Source organism: Macrobrachium nipponense, chromosome 32 (assembly GCF_015104395.2).
Source record: "Macrobrachium nipponense isolate FS-2020 chromosome 32, ASM1510439v2, whole genome shotgun sequence".
Taxonomy (NCBI): domain Eukaryota; kingdom Metazoa; phylum Arthropoda; class Malacostraca; order Decapoda; family Palaemonidae; genus Macrobrachium; species Macrobrachium nipponense.
The window spans coordinates 13,499,388-13,521,855 of NC_061094.1; the positions used below are offsets into that span (position 1 = coordinate 13,499,388).

The 22,468-nt window shown below is 38.6% G+C and overlaps 1 protein-coding gene across 1 annotated transcript in view; it reads left to right on the top strand.

Moving 5' to 3' along the window:
• LOC135207232 (polyadenylate-binding protein-interacting protein 2B-like) overlaps positions 1 to 22,468 on the top strand; it is a 72,192-nt gene that overhangs the window by 29,618 nt on the left and 20,106 nt on the right. The window contains exons 2-3 of the mRNA XM_064238863.1: positions 537 to 689; positions 18,253 to 18,404. Coding sequence (XP_064094933.1) covers positions 549 to 689; positions 18,253 to 18,404 — 293 coding nt within the window. The 5' untranslated portion in view covers positions 537 to 548. The remainder of the gene's footprint in view (positions 1 to 536; positions 690 to 18,252; positions 18,405 to 22,468) is intronic.

Consider the following 22,468-nt stretch of genomic DNA (forward strand, 5'->3'; position numbering starts at 1 on the left):
CATAAGGATTGTAAACAAAACAACTCCTTGATCCGTGAACTCCCAGCATCCCCCAAGGCGTGTGATTCAAAAGTTTTCAGCGAATTTTAAAAAAAACTTTTTTGAGTCGACGTATGGTACGTCCATTCGGCATACAGGAGACATTTTGACTCGACGTTTAATATGTCCATTCGGCGTTTAAGGGTTGAGAGCAGTTCTTGTGTTTCTTCCATTGGCAGTGAGATTCATCTGTAGTGTGTATAAATTTTGCCTTTAGCTCTGCTATGATTTTTACAAAAAACATGGTAAGTTGTGGTATGAAACAGATCGTTGGGAGTATTTTTCGATGTTGCTGTAATAATTGAAACAATATGAAGGAATTGGATATTTTTCTTGCTGTTAGCTAGAATATCAGTACTATAGATTTACATTGTGAAGTTGAAGTATCTAGGTAATGTACAGTTTACTTCATATTTGTTTATTTTTACTTTACAGCTCTTGCATAGTTATTTAGTACAGTACTTATTTTAAAGAGACCCCTTTTCTCTTGTTTGCAGGCAATTCCGTCCATGCGGTTACCTGACAATAGTCCTGGCAGAAGTCAGTCAAACAGTGATCCAGGAGGTGAAAACATGAATTCCAACGCAGAAGCGGACTTCTCAGAGTTCATGTGGATGGCTGAGGAGGACCTCGAAGCTTTTGACCATAAGGTGAGGCCGACATACTCTCAACATGAATCTGCCCCCCAGGTCCCCCAGACGGCATTGCATCCAGAGGAACTTGGATATGCTGTGCGTTGCACTCTCTCTCTTCTTCAATATCAGTAACGTCCTCTAAATACTACTGATACTCTTGTGACTCTTGTGGTGGTCTTTTTCTGTCACCAAACTCTTTTATCTGCATTTTTACATATACAAAAAGTTAACAAAATGAATTGAGACAGAAGCTTGAAAAAAGAAGTCTGAATTTCTTACCAGTTTTCATTTTGTAAATTTTAACCTGCTGAGCCAAACTGTTTTCTCTTTTACCCATCAGACTTTTGTATTTTTCGTTCATCCAAAGTTGTGAATCTTTTCTCATTTTCACAGCACATTGATGTGCTGGAGCCTGTTACTTCAGTTTAGAGAACTAATCAGTTGATAATTTACCAAGATGATCTTTCAGTTCCTGGAAGGTCAGGGACCTGCCTCACATGAGGTATTTATAACCTCCAGTGGATAAAGTAATGGTTATTTTTGTATGAGGGTGATTGCCATAACATTTATAATTGTCAGCAGTTAGGTTTTTTTTTCCGTAGTGTAAGCTCAAGGCCTTTTCTTGATATATTCTGCAGCCTGTTAATCTATTTGCTTGTAATAGTCTTGGTTTTTAGTAGTTTCTTGCTTTTAGTTTGGGTAACAAACAGTTGAAATGAAATTACATATTCTACTTTATATTAAAAATGACAAGAAGGATGCTTCAGTGTAAAAATGGGCTTTGTATAAATGCAGAGAATTTTAGGCTAGATTTCTCCCCTCTCATTTTACTTTACATATGAACAAAATTATATGCAAGAAATTTAGTTCTGTTATCAGTTAGAATAAAATCTTCTAGTTGCTGATGACCATTGTCCAACAGGAAACATTTGAATCAAGTACTTGCTGATGTCTGAAGTATGTATTCTGTCAAGAGGTGTACCACCTGAAGTTTACCTATGTGCAAATATTATAGAAGTAATTGAATTTAAACCTGGCCCACAGAATCATTCACAGAAATATATGTTATGTAGGAATTTTCAGGGATATATATAAGAGTAAAAAGGGCTGGATGTTGCTGCTGTTAGTTTGATAAACTCTTCTGTTTTGAAACTTGAGCGTCTTATTGGCATCATATTTCAGGACTGTATATTCCAGGGTTTAAGAAACCCATTTTACTCAAGTGTAATGCCATAATACCATTCCAAAGACCTGTGGATTGGCATTTTTACATTAGAAAGGGTTTCTCCATATCTCATAGGTCACTTTACGAGTGTGGATGTCACGAAATGCAAGAGGTTCAAGTTTGTGGCAGACTAAGAAATCTTTGTTTTTGCTGGACGTTTCATTTTGGTTGATTCAATTTATGGCTCCTTGCTTACCTAAATGGTAGCAGTTCAGGAAGTCGACTCCAAAGTTTATTTAAGTTTTATTGGTGATTACAGTGCTCATCACACTACATGGCCAAATTCAGTTACTGCTACAGGTAATTGTGGTATTGCTGTTATAGATTTATCCACGTTTTTGGGGTGTGAGCAGTTAATGAATTGAACCCACTCACCAATATGGCAACCATCTTGACCTTTTATTCACAGAGTTATGGGATTTTTCTTGTGGAGTAGGTTTGACAGTGGGTTCATATGATCATTGCTTGATTAAGCTTAATGTGTGGATGGATCAGGTTGATCGTGATGTTAGCTTTTCCAACTGGGATGGTATTGACTCTGATCATAATGAGCTCAAGTTGAGCAATATTCATAAAAGTGTAAATATTATTGAGCCTGATCTATGCATGTGTTGCCAGATGTCACAAGATTCCTTGCTTTCATCCATTTTTAACCAGATCCAGCTAGGTGCTAGAAATTATCCTATTCTTAAGACCTCAGGTTTGTAGCTATGAAAAATATAAATTGTCTTAGAAAATTTGTCATTTTTTAAATAATCGCCTTAGACCATTATTGAGAGGAGGAGAACTTCCAAAATCCTCAGGTTTCATCATAAAGATAATCCATCTTTTAATGCTGCATGTATGCTTGCCTATCATGATAGACAAGTTTATCATCATTGGAAGAACAGTCAATCATACTTTTTGTGGTGTAATTTCATTAAACTTAGAAGTCAAGTGCAGGTGTTCTGTGAGAGAGGTGAAAGAACTTATCATGAGGATGTGAAGATCTTGCTCTCCAAAGGTGATGACCATAAGCGGTGGTCTACCCTCAAGCGTAGGCATACAGGACCCTTTTCATCGGGGGTCTGAATTCTCCCTGCCCAAAATATATTTTGCCTGTAAATCCAAGCTTTAATATGAGAGAGAGACACTTCATGCAGTTACTGCATATTTGTTCTACATGCCATGTAAAAATTGAAGACACCCAATCAAGCTCTTATCCCCTCTGCTGCTGCAACAGGAGCAATTCTTCTTCAGACAAACTGGACATTTTTTGTCTTCTCTCTTAAATTATTTAAAATTTATAAGGTGTTCAACATACATTGTTTGCCCTGAATTAAAAGTAAATGACAGAAGTCTTTGCCTGTTGCACGACCTGCCAACTCTGCTTCCAAGTAATGAGACGAGTTTCTCCCTGATACAGCCTTCAGTGCCAGTGACACGAGCAGTTCCTCAGGCAGTACAATCTTGGTGTCTTCACGGCTAAAAGACTATCCAGCTTTCCTTGGAAACATGACTTTCTTGCCGAGCAGCAATGGAAATAGCTGGATAACTCTTTCGGTCCTGTGTAACATTCCAGAGATTGGAGCCGTCTTCACTGGTTGGTGTCATCGATGGGACTTTTACTTTGGCCTAGTCTTTCACATGAAAGTAGTATTGTTTCTCCTTCGTCGAGATTCAACTACTGATTATAAACTTCTTTCTGTCTTGCCATCACAGGGACCCAGGTCACTAGACAGCATTTGATTCTCGTTTAGGGCGTAAACGCCCTTGCAAGAATCATCAGACAGATTTGTCTCCCAAGACTGCTTCTCGTCTCACTCCGGCACCCCTCCATCTGAAACCTGGGCTGAAAGGCAACAGGAATGTTTACTTCCGGGCAGGCGGGTCTCCCCATCTCTACCCGACAGTACTAGTTACTGCTTAACCACCCTGCAAGAGTTTTAATGGCCGTGGTCCAGCTTCGCTGTAAGCAATTCCTATTGGAAAGGACCTCAGGTTTTTATAGTTAGGAATAATATAATTTTCAAAATTGTGATTTTTGAAATTTTGAGGGATATTATTTTAAAGTACATGTTAGTTTACCATTGTATACCCCATTTTACATTTATATATAAAAATTTCCAGTAATAATCGATTTCTTTTAGCAACAAAAAAATGATTCTCCTGGTTCTTTTGGTAGCAGGCTTTATCAGCTGATTCAGAGAATGTAAACTTTAGCCTAGCCTATGTATAATGTATACATATGGTGGATGATCGGTTTTTTATAAGTATTTACATTTATACATTACGATGATAATATAACATGATAATAATACAGTATAAATGGATTCAGTAGGTAAAATATCTGTTTCATAGCATTACCTTTAACTTAAATACAGCTGTAACAGTAGACTAGTATTTAAATGATGCAAATGGATATTGTAACATCTAGCCTACGTCTGTAGTTCACACAGATTTTGTATCTTGTGTATAGTAATACATTATGGTAACAACTGATGTGAAAGTTGCTGTATAAAAGTATGTTAATGGTGATCAAATCGTGGTAGGCTTTGGGTAAATACAGGTAGGTTACCTTACCTACTGAACTGTCATTTACATGAGAGAGAGAAATAGAAGGGGTTGCATTTATTTAAATTGTATTTATGCAGTTACGAATGGTTGTTGTTTATAAGCATATTGAGTGTTTACAGTTATGCTGTATTGACAAGGTTAATTGGGAAGGGTACAATGTTGCCCTTGAATGCCCATAGATTTTTTTTTTGTACTCGCCCTGATCTGGATTTTGCCATTATCCGACAGGGCCTTGGCTCTATTGATTCAGATAATCAAGAGATTACTCTTATTTGGTTATTGGAGTTGTCTCCAAAGATAATTTTTTTGTATTTTGTGCTATTTTGTATTTTCCACCAGTATTATGTCTGCATAATACTGGAAAGGTGTACTAATTTTATGTCCAACTTTGACTGGGTCCTCATTACCTTTGTAGTGGAGTCTGAGGTCAGTTTTATTTTTATCTCTAGGCTGGCAATGCCACAAGTAACATTCTGTTATTACAATTGGTGACATTGATTTGTCTGGTTTGGAATTTTGATTAGCATCTAGTCCCTCAGTTGTTCTTGCCCATTGGTACATCAGAAGCACATCTCATGGCTCCTGATGTTACTCATGACTCATCTAGTGCTGTTCTTGCTAGGTTAACATGTTTCTGTTACTCTGGCCACTCCACTCTCAGCAGACCTTTAATGAAACCAGTAGCAGAACTTCATGTTCTCCACACTCCAGGAGTAGATATAGAGCTTGCTTCACTCGTTAGATTAGGTGCCCTTGCCATTTTTTCTCCTTCTCTGCTGAGTGCAGGAGCTCATCAGGTGGGAATGTTAGGGAGGCATTTGATGTCTGCCCTACTTAATCCTTTTAGGGTAACTTATATTCTTATTGTAGTAATTAAACACACTGACTCTCGCCGCAGTGCCAGTTACAGATTGTTTTGTTTAGAAACTTAGAATTATTTAGTAGATATATGCAAAATGATATACGTATCATTAGAAAGCCCTGTGAAGTAATTCAAAATGCTACTTTACAAGTAAGTTGGCAAATGTGAGAATCTGTCTTGAAAGATCTCTTCAATGTGCTCTCTTCCACTATCTTAGGGGTAATAGGTCTTCAACATTATGGATCATCATTTGCCTCCCTTGTAAAGTGAGTTGAAAGGAAATCTCAGATCTGCAGTCCCCAGGGCAAGCATCAAAATCTTCACCAGCTTCTCTCCTTTACACAAATAACCCCAGACACCTGGAAGAAGAAAAAGGACGGACTTCCAGTGCTACACTTGGTTGTCCTGTCCTGGAAATCATCCAGCTTTGCCCTGTATTTGATATCATGAGTATATTAGAGCTCCGAAAAGTCATAGTAAGATGGCAACTCCTATGTTACTCCTTCAAAGCCTTCATCTTCGAGGCATTAGTCACCCCTTCAACCCAGCAGAGGAAAAACAGTTTTTCAAGAAATCTCCAGGAGAAAATGTTTTGCTGAGAATTCCTGTTTTATCGCATATATGCCTGCTCCTGTCACATTGGCATCTAGTCAATTCTGCTTCTTGTCTTCTGCCAAAAGTGGTGTTCCTGCCAGTCCTTGGCCTTGCTCAGGTCTTCTCTCTCTGTTGATCCCCCCAGACCTTCTCAGTGATGGTATATCTTTCACTTGGCTACATTTCTGCACCATCTTTACTCTTTTGGCACTGGCCCTACTCCGGAAGTCAGCATCAATCTCACCTTCATTTTTGGGTTGCAGCATTCTGTTTCTGCTTTTTTTGCTTTCTTGAGTCATTATTGCAGTGAAGACTTTTTTTTTTTCTCTCTCTCTCTCTCTCTCTCTTTCTTTAACTTTGTGTGTGCGCCAATGTTGTGTGTGTACCATTCTTAGAGTTCATCAATGCTCCTCTAAATCAGTTTTTGTTTGAGCTTCATCTCAACTTTGTCTGTCTCAAACTGTGTGTGCATGTTCACCCAGGTCTCACATGAATCACTTCTTTGCTAGCTTCAGTACCCAACCCTGACTCGGTCAAGTTTCTGTGTCAGATCGTCATTTGACTCTTCACATGCTCCCTGCCTCTTGTTTTTTAAATCTTTTCTTCTACAATTATTCAATTTCAGATTCTTCTTTGCCTCTTGCTTGAGAGTCATGTGATTGTTCCATACCTTAAGCTCGTTCCCAGCCTAGAGCCACAGCACTTAGTAGCATTAGTTGCTAGTTTGTGAAAGTGCCTTCATACATCCTCCAGTTTCAGGGAGCATCAGTGCCAGTTTTGCTCCTGCATCAGCCCTACCACCTGAAGCTTTAGTGTCAGCTGAGTGTCAGTACAAAAAGTTGCCTATTCCATCAACAGTATTGAAAACAAACTCCAACACCAGTGAAACAAAAACACAACTCAAAACACTACTGACAGTAGTACATGCAAAGTATGAGCTACAAGCTTAACTGACACTGGCTACTTCCCACTCCTTCAACCAACAGCGTGTTGTCATGGAAAGAGGTGGGGGGGGTGAGCATAATTTTTTTTATTCATTACATGTGACATGATGATAAACCAATATTAAGGGATTTTATTTTAACATTTGATTGAGATTTACCTGGTTACATTAATATTCATTATTATTAATATTTGAAAATTAGTAATTCATTCTTTTATCCTAAAGAAAATGTATTCAGTGACAAAAATAAAATTAAAATACAGTAACTAGTGAATATTACTCTACGAAAAAATCCACAAAGTAGTGAATTTCCCCGCGATATATTTGGGGATGTGTTTCACAGAAAAACTGCTAAGTACTGAATCTGTGATTGCTGAACCATGATCTAGTGAGATCTGCTATACCAATACTTGCTAGTATTGACATTCGCTGGTGCGGGGGCTCACTAACTCTAGTGGTAACAATGCCAAAGACAACAGCATCAGCAAGCCCCAACACCAACAAACATAAGTGCCAGTGAGCCCCCGCACCAGCGAATGTCAATACTAGCAAGTATTGGTATAGCGGATCTCACTAGATCATGGTTCAGCAATCACAGATTCAGTACTTAGCAGTTTTTCTGTGAAACACATCCCCAAATATATCGCGGGGAAATTCACTACTTTGTGGATTTTTTCATAGAGTAATATTCACTAGTTACTGTATTTTAATTTTATTTTTGTCACTGAATACATTTTCTTTAGGATAAAAGAATGAATTACTAATTTTCAAATATTAATAATAATGAATATTAATGTAACCAAGTAAATCTCAATCAAATGTTAAAATAAAATCCCTTAATATTGGTTTATCATCATGTCACATGTAATGTAATGAATAAAAAAAAAATGATGCTCACAAACCCCCCCCCCCCCCCCCCACTCTTTCCATAACAACACGCTGTTGGTTGAAGGAGTGGGAAGTAACCAGTGTCAGTTAAGCTTGTAGCTCATACTTTGCATGTACTACTGTCAGTAGTGTTTTGAGTTGTGTTTTTGTTTCTCTCTCTCTCTCTCTCTCTCTCTCTCTCTCTCTCTCTCTCTCTCTCTCTCTCTCTCTCTCTCTCTCACTAAGGTGAGAGAATTTTTCTGCATAAAGTAATAGTCATAATAATACTGATTCCTTTATTCCACATTTTAGTTTTCAGTGGGTACATATTAAGTTTTTTCTTCAAATGATACCATAAAAATGAATTTTAAACCATATGGTGCCTTTTGTAGAAACTTACTCTTAAAACTGTACAAATTTACTCAACAAATTATATATTGTAAGTAGTAAATTTACTAAATGTAGGTTTATTTGTATTATTTTCAAGTAGTATTAATGTACCTGTCAGGATATGTCAAATATCTTGACATTACTAACCACAAGATTAAAGAGTGTTGCCGTCTTTGTGGTCACATATATGATGTTGCCCATTCAGTGGTCTTTCTCCCTCTCTATAAAGTTGATAGAAAGGGAGAGTAGTTGATAGAAAGATATATAATATATACTGTATTATTAACATTTTTAATTGTTTAATCCATGAAAGGAACAAGTTTGGCCCTTCTTTCCCTCTCTCTGTTACTGGCTGGAAGACTTGGAAGTAGCAAATCACACTGCAGAGTATAAGTAAGGGATGTTACCTCAATGCTGATTGGCTTGTAGCACGACATGCTATTGGTTGCAAAGATTAGAAGAGCCAATCACAGAGCAGGATTTAGTGCTGCTAGTTGCTGATTGGCTTGTAGCTCTGATGGTTTTTGAGGGAGTTTCACTGTTTTTGATAATTGATTTTAGTTCAGTGTTCGCTGAATCTGTGAGCCATATATTTTTAAGGATAAAAATGCAAGATGACTTTGAAATGATATCAAAGTGTTTTATTATAGGATAATAATTTTAGGTATATTTTTGTTTGAACTATTAAAATAAGCAGTTATAAGCATTTTAGTTTAAGGTATGTACTTAGTTTCTCTCTCTCTCTCTCTCTCTCTCTCTCTCTCTCTCTCTCTCTCTCTCTCTCTCTCTCTCTCCTCTCTCTCTCTTCTCTCTCTCTCTCTCTCTCTCTCTCTCTCTCTCTCTCTCTCTCTCTCTCTCTCTCTCTCTCATGACGACAGCTATTGGCTGGAGGGAGCCAATCACACAATAGGGAATTACATATCAAGGTTTTTAGAGGGGGGTTGCGATGTATTGTGGAATTTTGGTAATCACGGGGTTGTGGTCCCTAACCCTTGCAAAAATGGGATGTCAACTGCACTAGTGAGGGCAAGTGTACTAGCAAATGTAAATGGCAGAGCAGTGACCATCTTTGCTATTGAATGCCTCCATCAGCATACTGATGCCTCAAGCCCTCTGTGCTGGCCCTGGTTATTCTACCAATTCATTCTGGTCTTTGTATGTTTCTCTACACCTTGTCTTTGCCATCAAGATTTAATTTTTGTCTTTCAGTGACATCCATTCAACATATAACAACAGCAAATGCCACTGTGAGAGTAAGCTCCTTTCTCCAGTGTAGCAATTCTTTGCTAGCATCCACATCAAATTTCAACACCAAATCACTACTAGTCCTTCCTGAATTTTTTTTCATGAACATGGGAGTTACCTGCTAGAAGAGTGTTTTAGATAATGTGCTTTAGGAGAAAAGGAACTAGTAGCTGAGCTTGGTAATGCTCTCACCAAGCAATTTTCCTTTAGCCATGGTCAAGTGAGGATACCAAGCTGCATTCCTTCCCCTTGCAAAGTTGGAACATGTGTTAGTGTCTTTTGAATGTTTGCATACTTTTCTGTGGGTAAGTGGTGTATAGTGTAGGTGGGAGGGCATGCACAAGTGTTATAGCTCTTCATGTCCTCTGTTTAAGTTGATTACAACAGGTATTGCTTTTTTGTTTATTTTTTTGGGGTGGGCCGGTGTCTGCAGCTGTCAGGGAAAAGGTTTAGGAATAGAGGAGGAAGGTTATTGACTACCTTTCAGAGTCTATGGTCTGACCTATCTCATTTACTGCCACTGGTTCCCATACAAACTGCCAGGATCTCTGGAGCCCTTAACTCTCCCAGTTTATCACAATTCCTTGGTTGTGACAGAAAGTGAGAAGATTGTCTTTGTTCTAGAATAACTGCACATCTTAGGATGGCAGTACTCGTCAGTTGTCCAGGTGGAGTAAAATCCTGAGAATGGGCTGAACCAACACTAAGGTGAGCAAACTCATTAACACCTAGAGGGCTGTTGCCAGTCTGAAGCTTAGGGCTTTAATATACAAAGTGGAGGTATGAACTCATTCAACAAAGTGTGATGACAGATCTGCAAGCACCAGTTACCCTCACCAGTCAACTATTACCTTGTTGTCTATTTAGAATGACCAGGTACAGCCCACACTGAGGATTACTTCCATGTAAAAGGCTCTGGTTGTATACCTAGTATATGTAGGAAAAATACAAATTACTTCAAAAATTTCTTGTGTCTTCCTTTCCAGTCAACATCCACAGAAGCTCTTTGTGTGAAACTAAGTCGTATTATGATCTCACTTTATGTCCTGCCTATGAAATGGATTTCTGAGCTGTCAGTTGATTTTAGTAAAAGGTATGGATCAGGATCAGTAACATTCTGGTAGGTCTCCTTGTGAGAAGACTGCCCGTAACTTTCTTCGCCTCGCTTCCTGTGAGCCTTGAGTTTATACCAGAACTTTGATTGCAGTTCAACATCCTTGAATTTCCATCCTGTTTTCTTGTAAAGCTCTGAACATTTCTGTCAGGGATCATTTAATGGTTTTCATTTATTCACCCATAGGTGACCAGTACATAGCAATCTGGAGGACTGGTTTTGTTTATTAAGGACTTCAGGAACTCGTGCTTTGCAGAACCATACTCTGTGGAATACTGTACTAAATTCATACCATGTAAGAGGAACATTGTGTGGTACTCATGGAGTCCTTACCCTTTAGTGGGACAAGTTCCCTTCAACATCCAATCCTCAGTGCTGCTTTTGTAAACCTAGGTTTTAGCATCTGAAGTTAGAAAACTCTTGGTAAAGGAAGGCTGAAGAAATTTATTTTTTGATCCAAAAACGCTTTTAAACTTTTAGAACCCCCATTGTAGTTCTAGTGCCATATTGTGAAGTGCTTATCAATCCACACTTGTTATGCAGTACGTACTTGTATTTTAGGAGGACTTTCTTCTCACTAAAATTGATCAAAGCAAATGATCAGTGTGTTGGAGATCTTAATACCCTGTTGCCTCTGGCCACTCTTATGTTAGTTATTTGTACATCAGCACCTTTTTTGCTCAGCTTTTATGGAATATTCTGATAACTTAAGGCAATTCACACGGTTTCATCTTATCTTCTTTTCTTGGGTATTAATTCTTGTCCAGATTGCTGTGCCAAGACACAAGAACTTTCACATTTTCTTTAGCTTCCTGGCCCTGTATGAATTACTGCCCACAGTGTGCCTTGCTCAGCACACACTTAGTGGTGTGTGCTAAGTCTTTTTGCAGTGCTGTTTTGGCCCCAGATTCAGTACTATTGTGTATCTTCTACTTTCAACCATTCCTTTTGCCTTGCCACCTAGTTGTCCAGCTATTTCAACTTTGTTCTGACAAATTGCACCACTTATTTATAAAGATATCATTTAGGCCACTCATAATAAACCGTAAACGTTATTCACTGGTTTTGTTGGAATATATCAAATGAGAAACATTATCTCGGTTGGAGAACACTTATCTATTTCAGTTACTTTGCCATCTAAGCAGTTACTCAGAAGGAAGTGTTTTGTACCATTGTGCTGATACAGGAGCTTTTAAAAAAACTAGTTTGCTTATGTAAATACTGTACATAGTAACTTTTGCCATCCATGAAGATACCTCTTTTACTCAGTTCAGCTGTGTGAAGATGCATTAATTCTAGAGCAAAACTTCGTTCTGAGGAAGGTGAACAGTAGTGGCTATGCCCAAATTGGAGGATGTCTCTTATTTCTTGAAATTGAAAGATCATCTTGGTAAATTCTCAGTCATATGGCCCTTCCCATATTGAAGTAATGGTTTCTTACTTCAGTAGTTTCTATCTGATGAATGCACAATTTTAAAAAACGTTTTTTTTCCATAGATCATTGTCTGTTCTATTACCTTTTAAGTAAAAGTGCATATGATGGAGTATGTAACTTTTCCAACTAACATAATATAGGACAATTAACAAGTGTATATCTTGATAATATGTATCTAACTAAGAAAGCTATTTTCATGTTTGAAAAATCTGAGCCTAAGATTTTTGCTGAGAAATTTGGTGGTGTGAATGATCTGGATAATGATATGTAGTGTTCTGTTTGTTAGTATTCTTGTCCTGACAGTGGTAGTATTTTTGTCTGTGCACCATTCTTGTTTGAGGTAACTGAAATGAACAAAAGTACTTGAAAAATGTGAAAGTTGACAGAGTGAGGTACATGATAGCATTTTTCCATAAGTTATCTTGAGAGTTGGCTCTTTCTGTTTCCAGTTTTGAAGTAATTCCCCAATTGATAACTCTCCTCTTATATTTCAGCCTTATATTTTTTGTTGTGTAGGTAACTGTACTTATGTCAGTACAGTAGTATTTGAATAATGACAGCACTGCCGAGCTTGATTTCATTCCAGTTTTAAATCTCTTTGCTTTGTCTTTAATTCAAATAGAATTAGAAAATACTCCAGTAGTAATGGTGGGAGGACTCAGTTATTTGCCAGTTAAGTAATTTTTAGGTTCACCATTAAGGTGTAGGCATGGTAAAGAAAATTAATTCCATGTCTGCACTGTCATAGCTTCTTAATAATTTTTTATGCCAAAAATTTTTGGTAACATCTCAATTATAGTGATAAAGTTGTTATTGACTTACCAATTAAATCTCACTGCTTTGAAAAACAGTTAATACAATGATAGCAGCAGTAGATGCAATTAAAAATAAGCAAAAAGGTAAACAAGTCACCTTACTTTAGAAGTAATGAAGCCGAGTGTTAATGGTAGAAAGGAAGTCATAGAAAAAATATGGTAGATTAGTTGATTTCAAAACCTAATCCCAAAAATATTGAAGAGTATGGAAAGACCTCAAATTAGTAAAGCAAAGAAGCAAAACACAATTCACCCACTCTTTACTATATTACAGTAGTAATTAAAAAAGGATAATACAATTGAATAGCATGACTGAGAACTAATTTCCAAACACTAACAATCTTCAACACTACAGTAACATTTGAAGAAAAGAATAGTTGTATACTGTACTAGTAGTAACCTTTCAGGTAAATGGGTGTCTGTCATATGTACTGTACTACTATAATAGATTCACATCAGCCGTGCATCTGATGTCTTGAGTTCACATAAGCAAGATGTATGTTCTGACCTCTTTCAAAAGATTTAACTTTCATTACACCTCAGTTTTACCCACAGAAAGGTAGTGTTTCCCAATTGTATCACTAAACATCAGCAAGCCTGTGATTTAAGGATTATAATAATATAATCCTTAAAGTTTAATATACATTAAACTTAATGCCAGTTCCTCGCTGGACGAGTGGTTTTCGCGCTCAGCTGCCAATCCGGTGGTCCGAAGTTCGATTCTCGGCTCGGCCAACGCGGAATCAGAGAAATTTATTTCTGGTGATAGAAATTCATTTCTTGATATAGTGTGGTTCGGATCCCACAGTAAGCTGTAGGTCCTGTTGCTAGGTGACCAATTGGTTCTTAGCCACGTAAAAATATATAGTCCTTCGGGCCAGCCCTAGGAGAGCTGTTAATCAGCTCAGTGGTCTGATAAAACTAAGATATACTTAACTTAATTAAACTTAATGCTAAAATATTTATGGTAAAATAATCATGAAATTCTTAATATAAAAAATATTCATTCATTCCTTACATGAGATCTCAGTGCATTCATCATTTATCATCTTATTTCATATAGTTTTGTAGCTTAAATGTAGTGGAAGACAATGCTACCAAAAAAATTATAGGCAGGGCTATCAGTATGAAAGTAACAAGCAAAAGATTAAGAATATTAATCTCTTATCTTTGTGTAGTCAGGTGTTGCTCATGTGATCACTCGATGATGTCATCATCATGATCACGACTCCTCGATGGAAGAAGTCGTATAGGGAAAAAGAATATTAAGACTTCATTATCAACAGTATCATTATCACCATCACTCTTTCATATCAGTGGAAATCTCTATATGAAAAAATTGTTACTTAGGTAGATATTGATACCTTATGGAGGAAACTCTTTTATTCCATTGATTTTTCTTTAGTACAATCAGTCCTCCTATCCCTCCCATTATTCCTTTTCATTATATGAATATTATGATTTTGTTCATAATTCTTATATCATTATAATCCTTAAATCATTGGCTTGATGATGTCTAGTGATGAAGTTTGGAAACTGAGGTATAGTGAAAGTTATAATTTTTGAAAGAGAGGTCGGAACGTAAATCCTACCTACGTGAACTCTCAAGCGAGACTGATAATTTCCAGCCCTGTGATTGGCTTATCTACAGCCAATCAAGAGCGTCGTAAGAAACAGGCCTAGACATCAGATGCACGGCTGATGTGAAACTATTATAGTACTAACCTTTCAAGTAAATGGGTGTCTGCTGTCATACAGTATAATCTTTTAGCTTAACAGACTTCTCTAATTATCAGTTTCATTATTATGCTGGATTTTGCTCAGTGAAAATTAAACCTGATGCACTTTACTGATAAATCCATTAAACTGAAGGCTAAAAGTAAAGTATTATTTTGTTTATGCTGGAAAATCTTTATTAGTACCATTAGTTGTAGGATATCATAAATGTTGAAGTAGATTTTGTTCCTTATGAGAAGGCCAGATCCCTGAAGCATCTGATAAATTGAGGGATGACTGGATTAAGTTAAAACCAAACAAATACTGAGAAAGGCAAATTTCTGTGTGATGAAATGTCATCTACTTAACAAATAATTGTACCAGACAAAGCATAGTGATTTAAAAGATTATCTTACTGACTGCCAAGTACCAGTTTTAAAATTCACTCTTTTCACTTATGGGAAGCATCAGAGTCAAGAAGTACTGAAATGAATGGTTAGTATGAGTAGGTTAGTTTGTGGCATCACAGGCTACCAAAAGGCAAGATTTTATTGGCTGAGACTTACGGACTCTCATGCAAGGCACATGCATAGTAAATGATAAGCGTTCCTACTTATGTTTGACAGACTTGCTGAACATTGGAAAAGTATTTGCATGATGTAAGCATAGCAGATGTATGATTAAGGGCATTGCAGGGAAACAACCATTCAAGTCATGCTGCATTCATAGGTTTGAGTGTGAAGGGAAATAGGATGAAATTTTTTGTCATTCCTTCTTTTTATATTACCACGTCTAGTGCGGATTGAATTAATTTTAGGTGTTAACATCAGTCTGACTGTTTATCTTTTCTGACCTTTTCTTTTTCCATTACAGCAATTGAAGATTTGTTGGCTTCATGTGAGAGTTTGAAGATTGGTTAGCTTCATGTGAGAGTTATCTTGCACAGTTTTGCAAGGGGATTTCTAAAAGGGGAGCCATTACCCCTTCCTCCTCACTTCTTTCCCACTGTTACTCCAACATTAAGGGGTGGGTGGCCTGATGCGCCGCCTTCACTGCCTTCTATCCAAGGCATCATCCTCCACCAGCCTCTTCTCTCCATATCTTCCCCTTCACTTTATCTCACTATCTAATTCTCTGTCTCCCTCTTGATCCTCCTATAACAGGTTCCTCCCAATCCCTCTTCACTCCCTCCTTGTTATCCTATAACAGGTTCGTCCCAAGTCCTTTTCACTTCCTCCTTGTCATCCATCCTCAGCACGTACCCATACCATCTCAATCGTGACTTTTGTATTATTATCTCTGTAATCTTCACTAAGCCTGCCCTTCTTATTTCATCATTTTCCAATTTCTCAAGCAGCAATATTCCCATAATCCACCTCAGCATTCTCATCTCTATTCTCAAGCTTTACTTCTTTTCTTCATAGAGCCCATGTTTCTGATCCATACATTAACACTGGTCTTACCTCTGCTATAGATCGCGACTTTTGTTTTGATTGGCATTTTCTTATCACATACTACTTCAGCTACTTCTCTCCACTTCCTCCACGCAGCTTTTATCCTGCTGTCTACTTCAGCCTCACATCCTCCATCTTGTCTTCAAGTAGATTCTAACTATTCAAACTTTTCTGCTTGTTTTATGTCGAGCCTCTTCTTTCTTGTATTACTATTCTGTGTCTCTCTTTACCCCTTCCTCCTCTGTGGTCAGCCAAATAGGAAGTTTTTGATGGCTGCAAGTGTATATTGAACCCATTTATGGTGTGCTCCATTTTAATAATTCTTACATTAAATTTATGCAAATGTGTTAGTAAAATCAATTTGTGTACCATGTTATTAGGAACCTGTGAAACATTTGTTAAAAGTTCTTTGCAAAGATGCTGATATTGGGAACAGTATGTTTGCCTGATAACATAAGAATGTAAGGGTTAAAATTAGTGTGGTAACTACATTCACTAAGGGAAAATGACTTATGTAGTAAGTTTGCATTATGGCATTATAAATTTGTAATCTACTACCCTTATATGTATACTGTATATAGTTTAACAGTGTAGCTAATACTGTAAGATTAACAACTTAAACTGTATGGTAAATATATCTTACATTATGAATGTTTGGTGTATAAAATAATTATTTTATATTTACTGTATTTGTGTAATATATAAAATTTCATTTTTACATGAAGGGAAAACTTGGAAAGCCATTGATATTATGAGAAGTACAGATAACATCAGAAATAAAGATTCCCCTGGTGTACCACAAGATGTGCTAAACACATCAAAGGCTGTTGCATATTTAGTTATGAAATTGGTAATTGAAAAGAGGACTAAAGCCCTCAAGCTCTGGCTGAGGATAAGAATTGTACGGATAGAAGAGAAGGCAGGCTAAGGGTGGATGGCAGGTGCAGGTAGGAAGAGATAGTGGAATCAAAATCTCGGCACAGCAGAGGGAAGAAGGAAAATTTTAGGGGGAGGAGAGTAGATGAGGAAAGGTAGGAAAATATCAAATGACAGACTGCTTAAACTGTGAAAAATATAGAAATTAAAGTTGATAAGATAGAAGTCAAGGGAGACAAGAAGGTCCCATATGGAATATGACAGCAGAAGTAAGGAGAGCCCTTAAGAAGAAAAGAAGAAACTATTTTGAACCATCATGAGTAACATGCAGTTTACCAAAAACAGCTACCAAACACCTCTGATAAACTGATGAGAATTTTTGACATTATGGTGAATGAATATGTGGGACTAGACTTGCCAAACCAGCACCCTTGATTGTTGAACAAAGAAAGTTGTAGAAGCAGAAATGTTTAGAGATCAGGCCAGACAAGTAGTTGTAGCAAAGCTTATAACTTGACTCTTAAACAAACTTATTCCTTACCAAGCATCCTAATCCAAAAAGATGTAAAAACTTCTAGTTAGCACTTGAAGGCTAACTTTTAAGAAAATACTAACTATTTCATTTGCCAACTGCCTCCCACTTACAGAATATGTACTAAGAAAATAATAGATGTAAGCCTAATATGTACTGCGTACTAGGCTTGATACATGGTGTATAAACTAATTGATAATCTGCCATCTACAATGAGAGGTAAAACTGTCTCATCTCATGAGCAAAATACTGTAGGCATAAATCATACCCAAATTTAGTAAAAGATGGAATGTATAAAGATAATTGTCAGAAAAGGTTACATTTAGGTAAAAACATCTTGGTTCTTCATAAGAATAGTTAATGATCCTACAGATACACTAATAAGGATACAGCCCATTTGGCTCCCTACTACTAGCTAATTGCCAATTTCTTGTTTTTAAGAAAGACCTAGTTTCTATACCAGTTCTGTGGTACACAAAAGGGCTTGTTATAAGTAATTGGCTAATGGTTAAAGTAAAATATGAAGAAATAAACAAAAATTAAGAAATATTATTATGAAACAATGAAACGTGTAGGTTACTGTACATGTAGTTTGAACATATGTCAGTACATGTGCATTTGTTTGTTGATCTTGTCTGATTATTTAGCTTCTGTGTTTTGGTATATGTACTTTACAATTTATTCTTGGGCAGTGAATTATTTTACTTAAAATAACACCCACATGAGCACCGATACATTATACCAGAAGCCTGGAGAGTTGCTAATGCATCTCTTGGTAACTGGGAGTAAGGCCAGATTACTGTGGAAAGAGCCTGAGAACCTACTTCTGAGACAGTTTACAACCAATCTAAGAATATTTCCAGATTAGGTGTTTTTACAAGCCCCGAGTTTTCGAATCCTGGTGATAATGACATTTTATACTTATGATATTTCATTTCTTTTACTCATTAACAGGTCATTACTGAGGTGGCTCAGGTCATGATGCAGCAGACAACAGTGACCAACAATGGATGTTTAAGGGAAGATGAGGAAGAGTTCCTCAGACGCATGCTAGAGGAGGAAGAGCAGCGTGATACTGTTTATTATTCAGATTATCTTGCAGAGAAGTAAGTGTACTCATCTAGTGAAGTTAAAAATAAGGTTAAGAAATATGTGGCCATGTTTATTGTTTATTATTTGTCTTATTTTTCCTCGCTCTATTCAACATTCACTTTCTATACAAATATTTTTTAAAGATAAATTCAGTACTGTATGTATGCTTCTTCCAGATTTGTTTTATGACAGGAAATTTTGGTATAATTTGACATACAGTCAAACCTCGGTTTTTGTACGACTCTCTTTTCATACGTTTCGGTTTTCGTAGATTTTTCTACAAAATTTTGTCTCGGTTATCATACGTTTCCTCGGTTTTTGTATACTTGGAAACCCTCCATCCGGGGTCCAGCACGTGATTGGGCCCCGTATCAAGCGCCCAAACAAACCATCCTGTCTTCTCTTATGACCAGTTCTTGCTTTGTTTCTCACTGAACAAGCATCACCGCAGTGTTTGTTATGTTTTAATGCTATTTTGCCGTTAAAATACATTACAAAGAAGCCATCATGGGGCCAAAGAAAGTTGCAAGTGCCAGCCAGCCTTTTGGTAAAAGAGACTAGAAATGTGATAGAATTCAAGAATGAATTTGTAGCAAAGTATGAAAGTAGTGCACGTATAGCTGATCTCACTAGGATGTACGCAAGTCAATTTCGACAATCAGCTCTATCCTAGCAAAGAAACATGAAATCATGGCAGCTGCTGTTACGAAAGGGGTCATGTCATATTTAATGGTAATGCTTTGTATCATTTTAGACAGATATTGAAGAGATGTCAGAAACAAATGTCTCAGGACAATTTTGTTATTCAACTGGGGTCTATTGACTTAAGCTGGTCCTAGTGCCAGTAAAAAATGAAGTGGATTTCCCTTCCAAACAGTAACCTCTCCTACTCCCTCTCCCCTCTTTTCCATCTTCCTTACGCTAACAAGTCTTTTCCATAAAGGTAAGAGCGACGTTAAATGTTCATTATTTGTTTCATTATTTGTTCATACACGAAACAAACCTTCGGTCTTAACATTAGGATTTACTAGCGCCAAGCTGGAAACCGGTAGAATTAAAATTACACTTGTGAGATACCAGGGGACTAATGGCATCTATACCAGGTCACGGGGCATGTATACCCAGAATGCCCACGGCTACCTGTGACCCATCAGTTATTTTCCTACCGCCTTTAAGATAAGACGTGTTACTGTCTATCTCATTTAAAGCCGGTTTTTCAGTTTGCCCGTTCTTTATCCATTTCATTTTTTATTTTTCATTCCTTTTCTTTCTCCAAGTGTGATCAGTGTGTGGTAAGAGTGTATACGTGGTATGATGGAGAATTTTGCCTCAACATCGGGATCGTTTACCGCTTCGAAGAGGAGACAAAGGAAATGCCCAGGAGTCAGTGGCTTCCCTTGTTCTAGGTTCCTAACTTCGGTGTCGACGGATCCTCATCCAACGTGTAGTAGGTGCAGGGAAAACGTATGTACGGTTACTAATCCGTGTTCTGTTTGTCGCGGTTGGTCGGTGGAACAGTGGAAGAAGTTCTATGGGAAAAGCCAATACAAAAGAAAGGGGGTGACGCCATCTTTGGATGACCAAACCTTACCGGCTTCTTTTGTATCGGTAATAAACCAGGCTGCTCCATATGTTTCTCCACCTGCTTTTGAATTGTCTCATACCCCTTCGGTTTTCTCCTAGCGGTTCTGTATCGGAAACGTCAGGAGGGGCCTTGGGTAATTTTATGAATAATTTGCACTCTCCTTTGTTCCCAGCAAGTAGAGGGGGAGATCCGCCATCTTTGTTCCAGGCTCCTGCTACTCAAGCGCATAGGTTAGATGGTACGTGGTCAGCGCTAGGCCTACCAGGCGTACCAACCTTGGATGGTCTGCTTGCGCATTATATGACGTCACGGTTCCAGCAGGGTCCGGCAGCGCTGAATGTTCCTCATCCCCGGGCTTGCAATTTATGGGAATTAATGCCGCTGCTTCACCATCCCACTCAGTATTTACAGCGATGCAGAACGTGGGAGGTAGTTTGGCAGCAAACGTGCGGTTGCCAGCAGAAACCTCTCAGTCTCTAACCTACGAGAGGGATGACGTCACAACATACGTCACACTCTAGATGGCAGGCGTGATGATGTCACAGACCGATTCTCGGCCTTTTTCGCTGCACCCAGACGCTAATACGCCTTCTGACCCGTCAATGCAAACTGTAATGCAGAAATTACAGGATATAGAGGAGAGAATGAATAAGAGAGACAAAAAGAAAAAGTGTGATTCGCCTTCTTCGTCTTCTTCCTCTAGTTCGGCGTCATCGCTAAGTCCGATAACGTCACGGCGAGCGCCAGTCAAGCGTTGGAGGAGGATTCGGGAGTTCCTAGCGGATCCTCGGGCCAAGAGGAGAAGAATCAATTCTTCCTCTTCTTCGGACCAAGACTGTCATTTCCAAGTCAGCAAGAAGGTCGGAAAATCAGTGGCTATTAAGCACAAGGTTGGCAGACGAAGCCGTTCGCAAGAGTCCGAACAAGCGAGAGAGGTGACGGCCGGCGAGCTAGCGGCCGAGGCGGAGTTGCCAGTTCGGATCGCAAAAACTGCGATACCTCTGGTAAAATCGACGTTGGCGGCGAAAGGTGCAGCAGAGGATGGAATGCAGGTCCCAGTTTCGCCCGTAAGGCCGTTCAAATACGTACGAAGGACGATAAGGCTCCTATTAAAAGTACGAAAAATAGAGAGTTGGCAACCTCGGCGGATACGTTCGTGGAAGGCAGTGTCCGTCTGGATAGAAGGCCGAGGCCGGGCTCGCCGATGCTCGAAAACGATGCCAATGCTAATAGAGACGAACTTACCTCTGTCTAAGGGAGCCTTCATCTTGGAGATCTAGACGAGATTCTCGCTCTAGATCCGTGAGCAGAGAAAGAGTGAGACGTTCTCGTTCCCCTGCTGACTATCTGGGATCGAGCCAACAGCGGCCAGCAAAGATCAAAGAGACCGCGGCCGTAGGGGCAGGCGGCCGTGGAATTCCGGGCCGTCTGTCAGAAGATAGAGGCGAGACAACATCTCTCGTGACGGAGAGTGGTACATACACTAGAGCCGGAGGAAGGAGAAAACCAAGAGTTTCTGGCCTCGTATGCAGAGGTTATTGATTTGATTCGTCAATTCAATAGCCTTTCGGAGAAGACAGAAACACCGGCCAGTATGCTTCCTCCTGGAATTGACATGGCGTTTGGACTAAAGAGGGATACCAAGGTGTCGTATGAATTGCCTTGTTCGAGTCATGCTGAAATCGGTCTTGCAACACGTAAATGCAAAGATTGCAGGGAGGGATAATTCCTTAAGATCTAATAGATCATTTAAATTTATTCCCCCTCCAATGATAAAGCAAAGGAAATATTATACGACACCGAAGGTCCCTTTGCTGTCTAGACAAATGAACCCTAATGTTGTAAGGTTAAGGCCTGGATTAACCTTGGATCAGGTTAAAATGGAGTGCCCTTCGATGACGTACCAAGAGGCTGCTACGTTAGAAGCAACAGCTTCTTCTGTCTTTCAGGCTGCGTCCTGGTTAGACCTTTGGTCAACAGCAGTGGCGAAAATTGCATCCTCGGAAGCAACAAGGAAAGTAGTGGATGAACCATTGTTCATTAGATTACTACAGTCAGGGTCCAAGGCGATTGCGTACCTGACAAACGTAAGTGCCAATGTTTGGGCAAATATCCTGCTAATGAGGAGAGATGCAGCATTGGCTAGACTAAGCCGCAATGTGGATTTGGATTCCCTGTTAGCAATGAGGAATGGGGATATCTTGGAATCGCAACTACTGTTGCCAGAGGTCATACTGGAAGAGGCGATAGATAGAAGAAGGATGGACACTAACGATAGGTTGGTGCAACAGGCAGTTAGGAAAACCTCTAACAGTCAAACTACTCCTTTGGAGGGAAGACAACAGCAGATGTTCTCGACAAAGAAGACAGTGAGACATAGCATCCCTAATAGAGTCACAAGACCCTCTTCCCCAAAGAGGATAACTCATCGGCTCTTTCACAATAGAAACAACAGAGGAAGGGGCAATAGGGGAAGAGGGAGAGGCTCAAGAA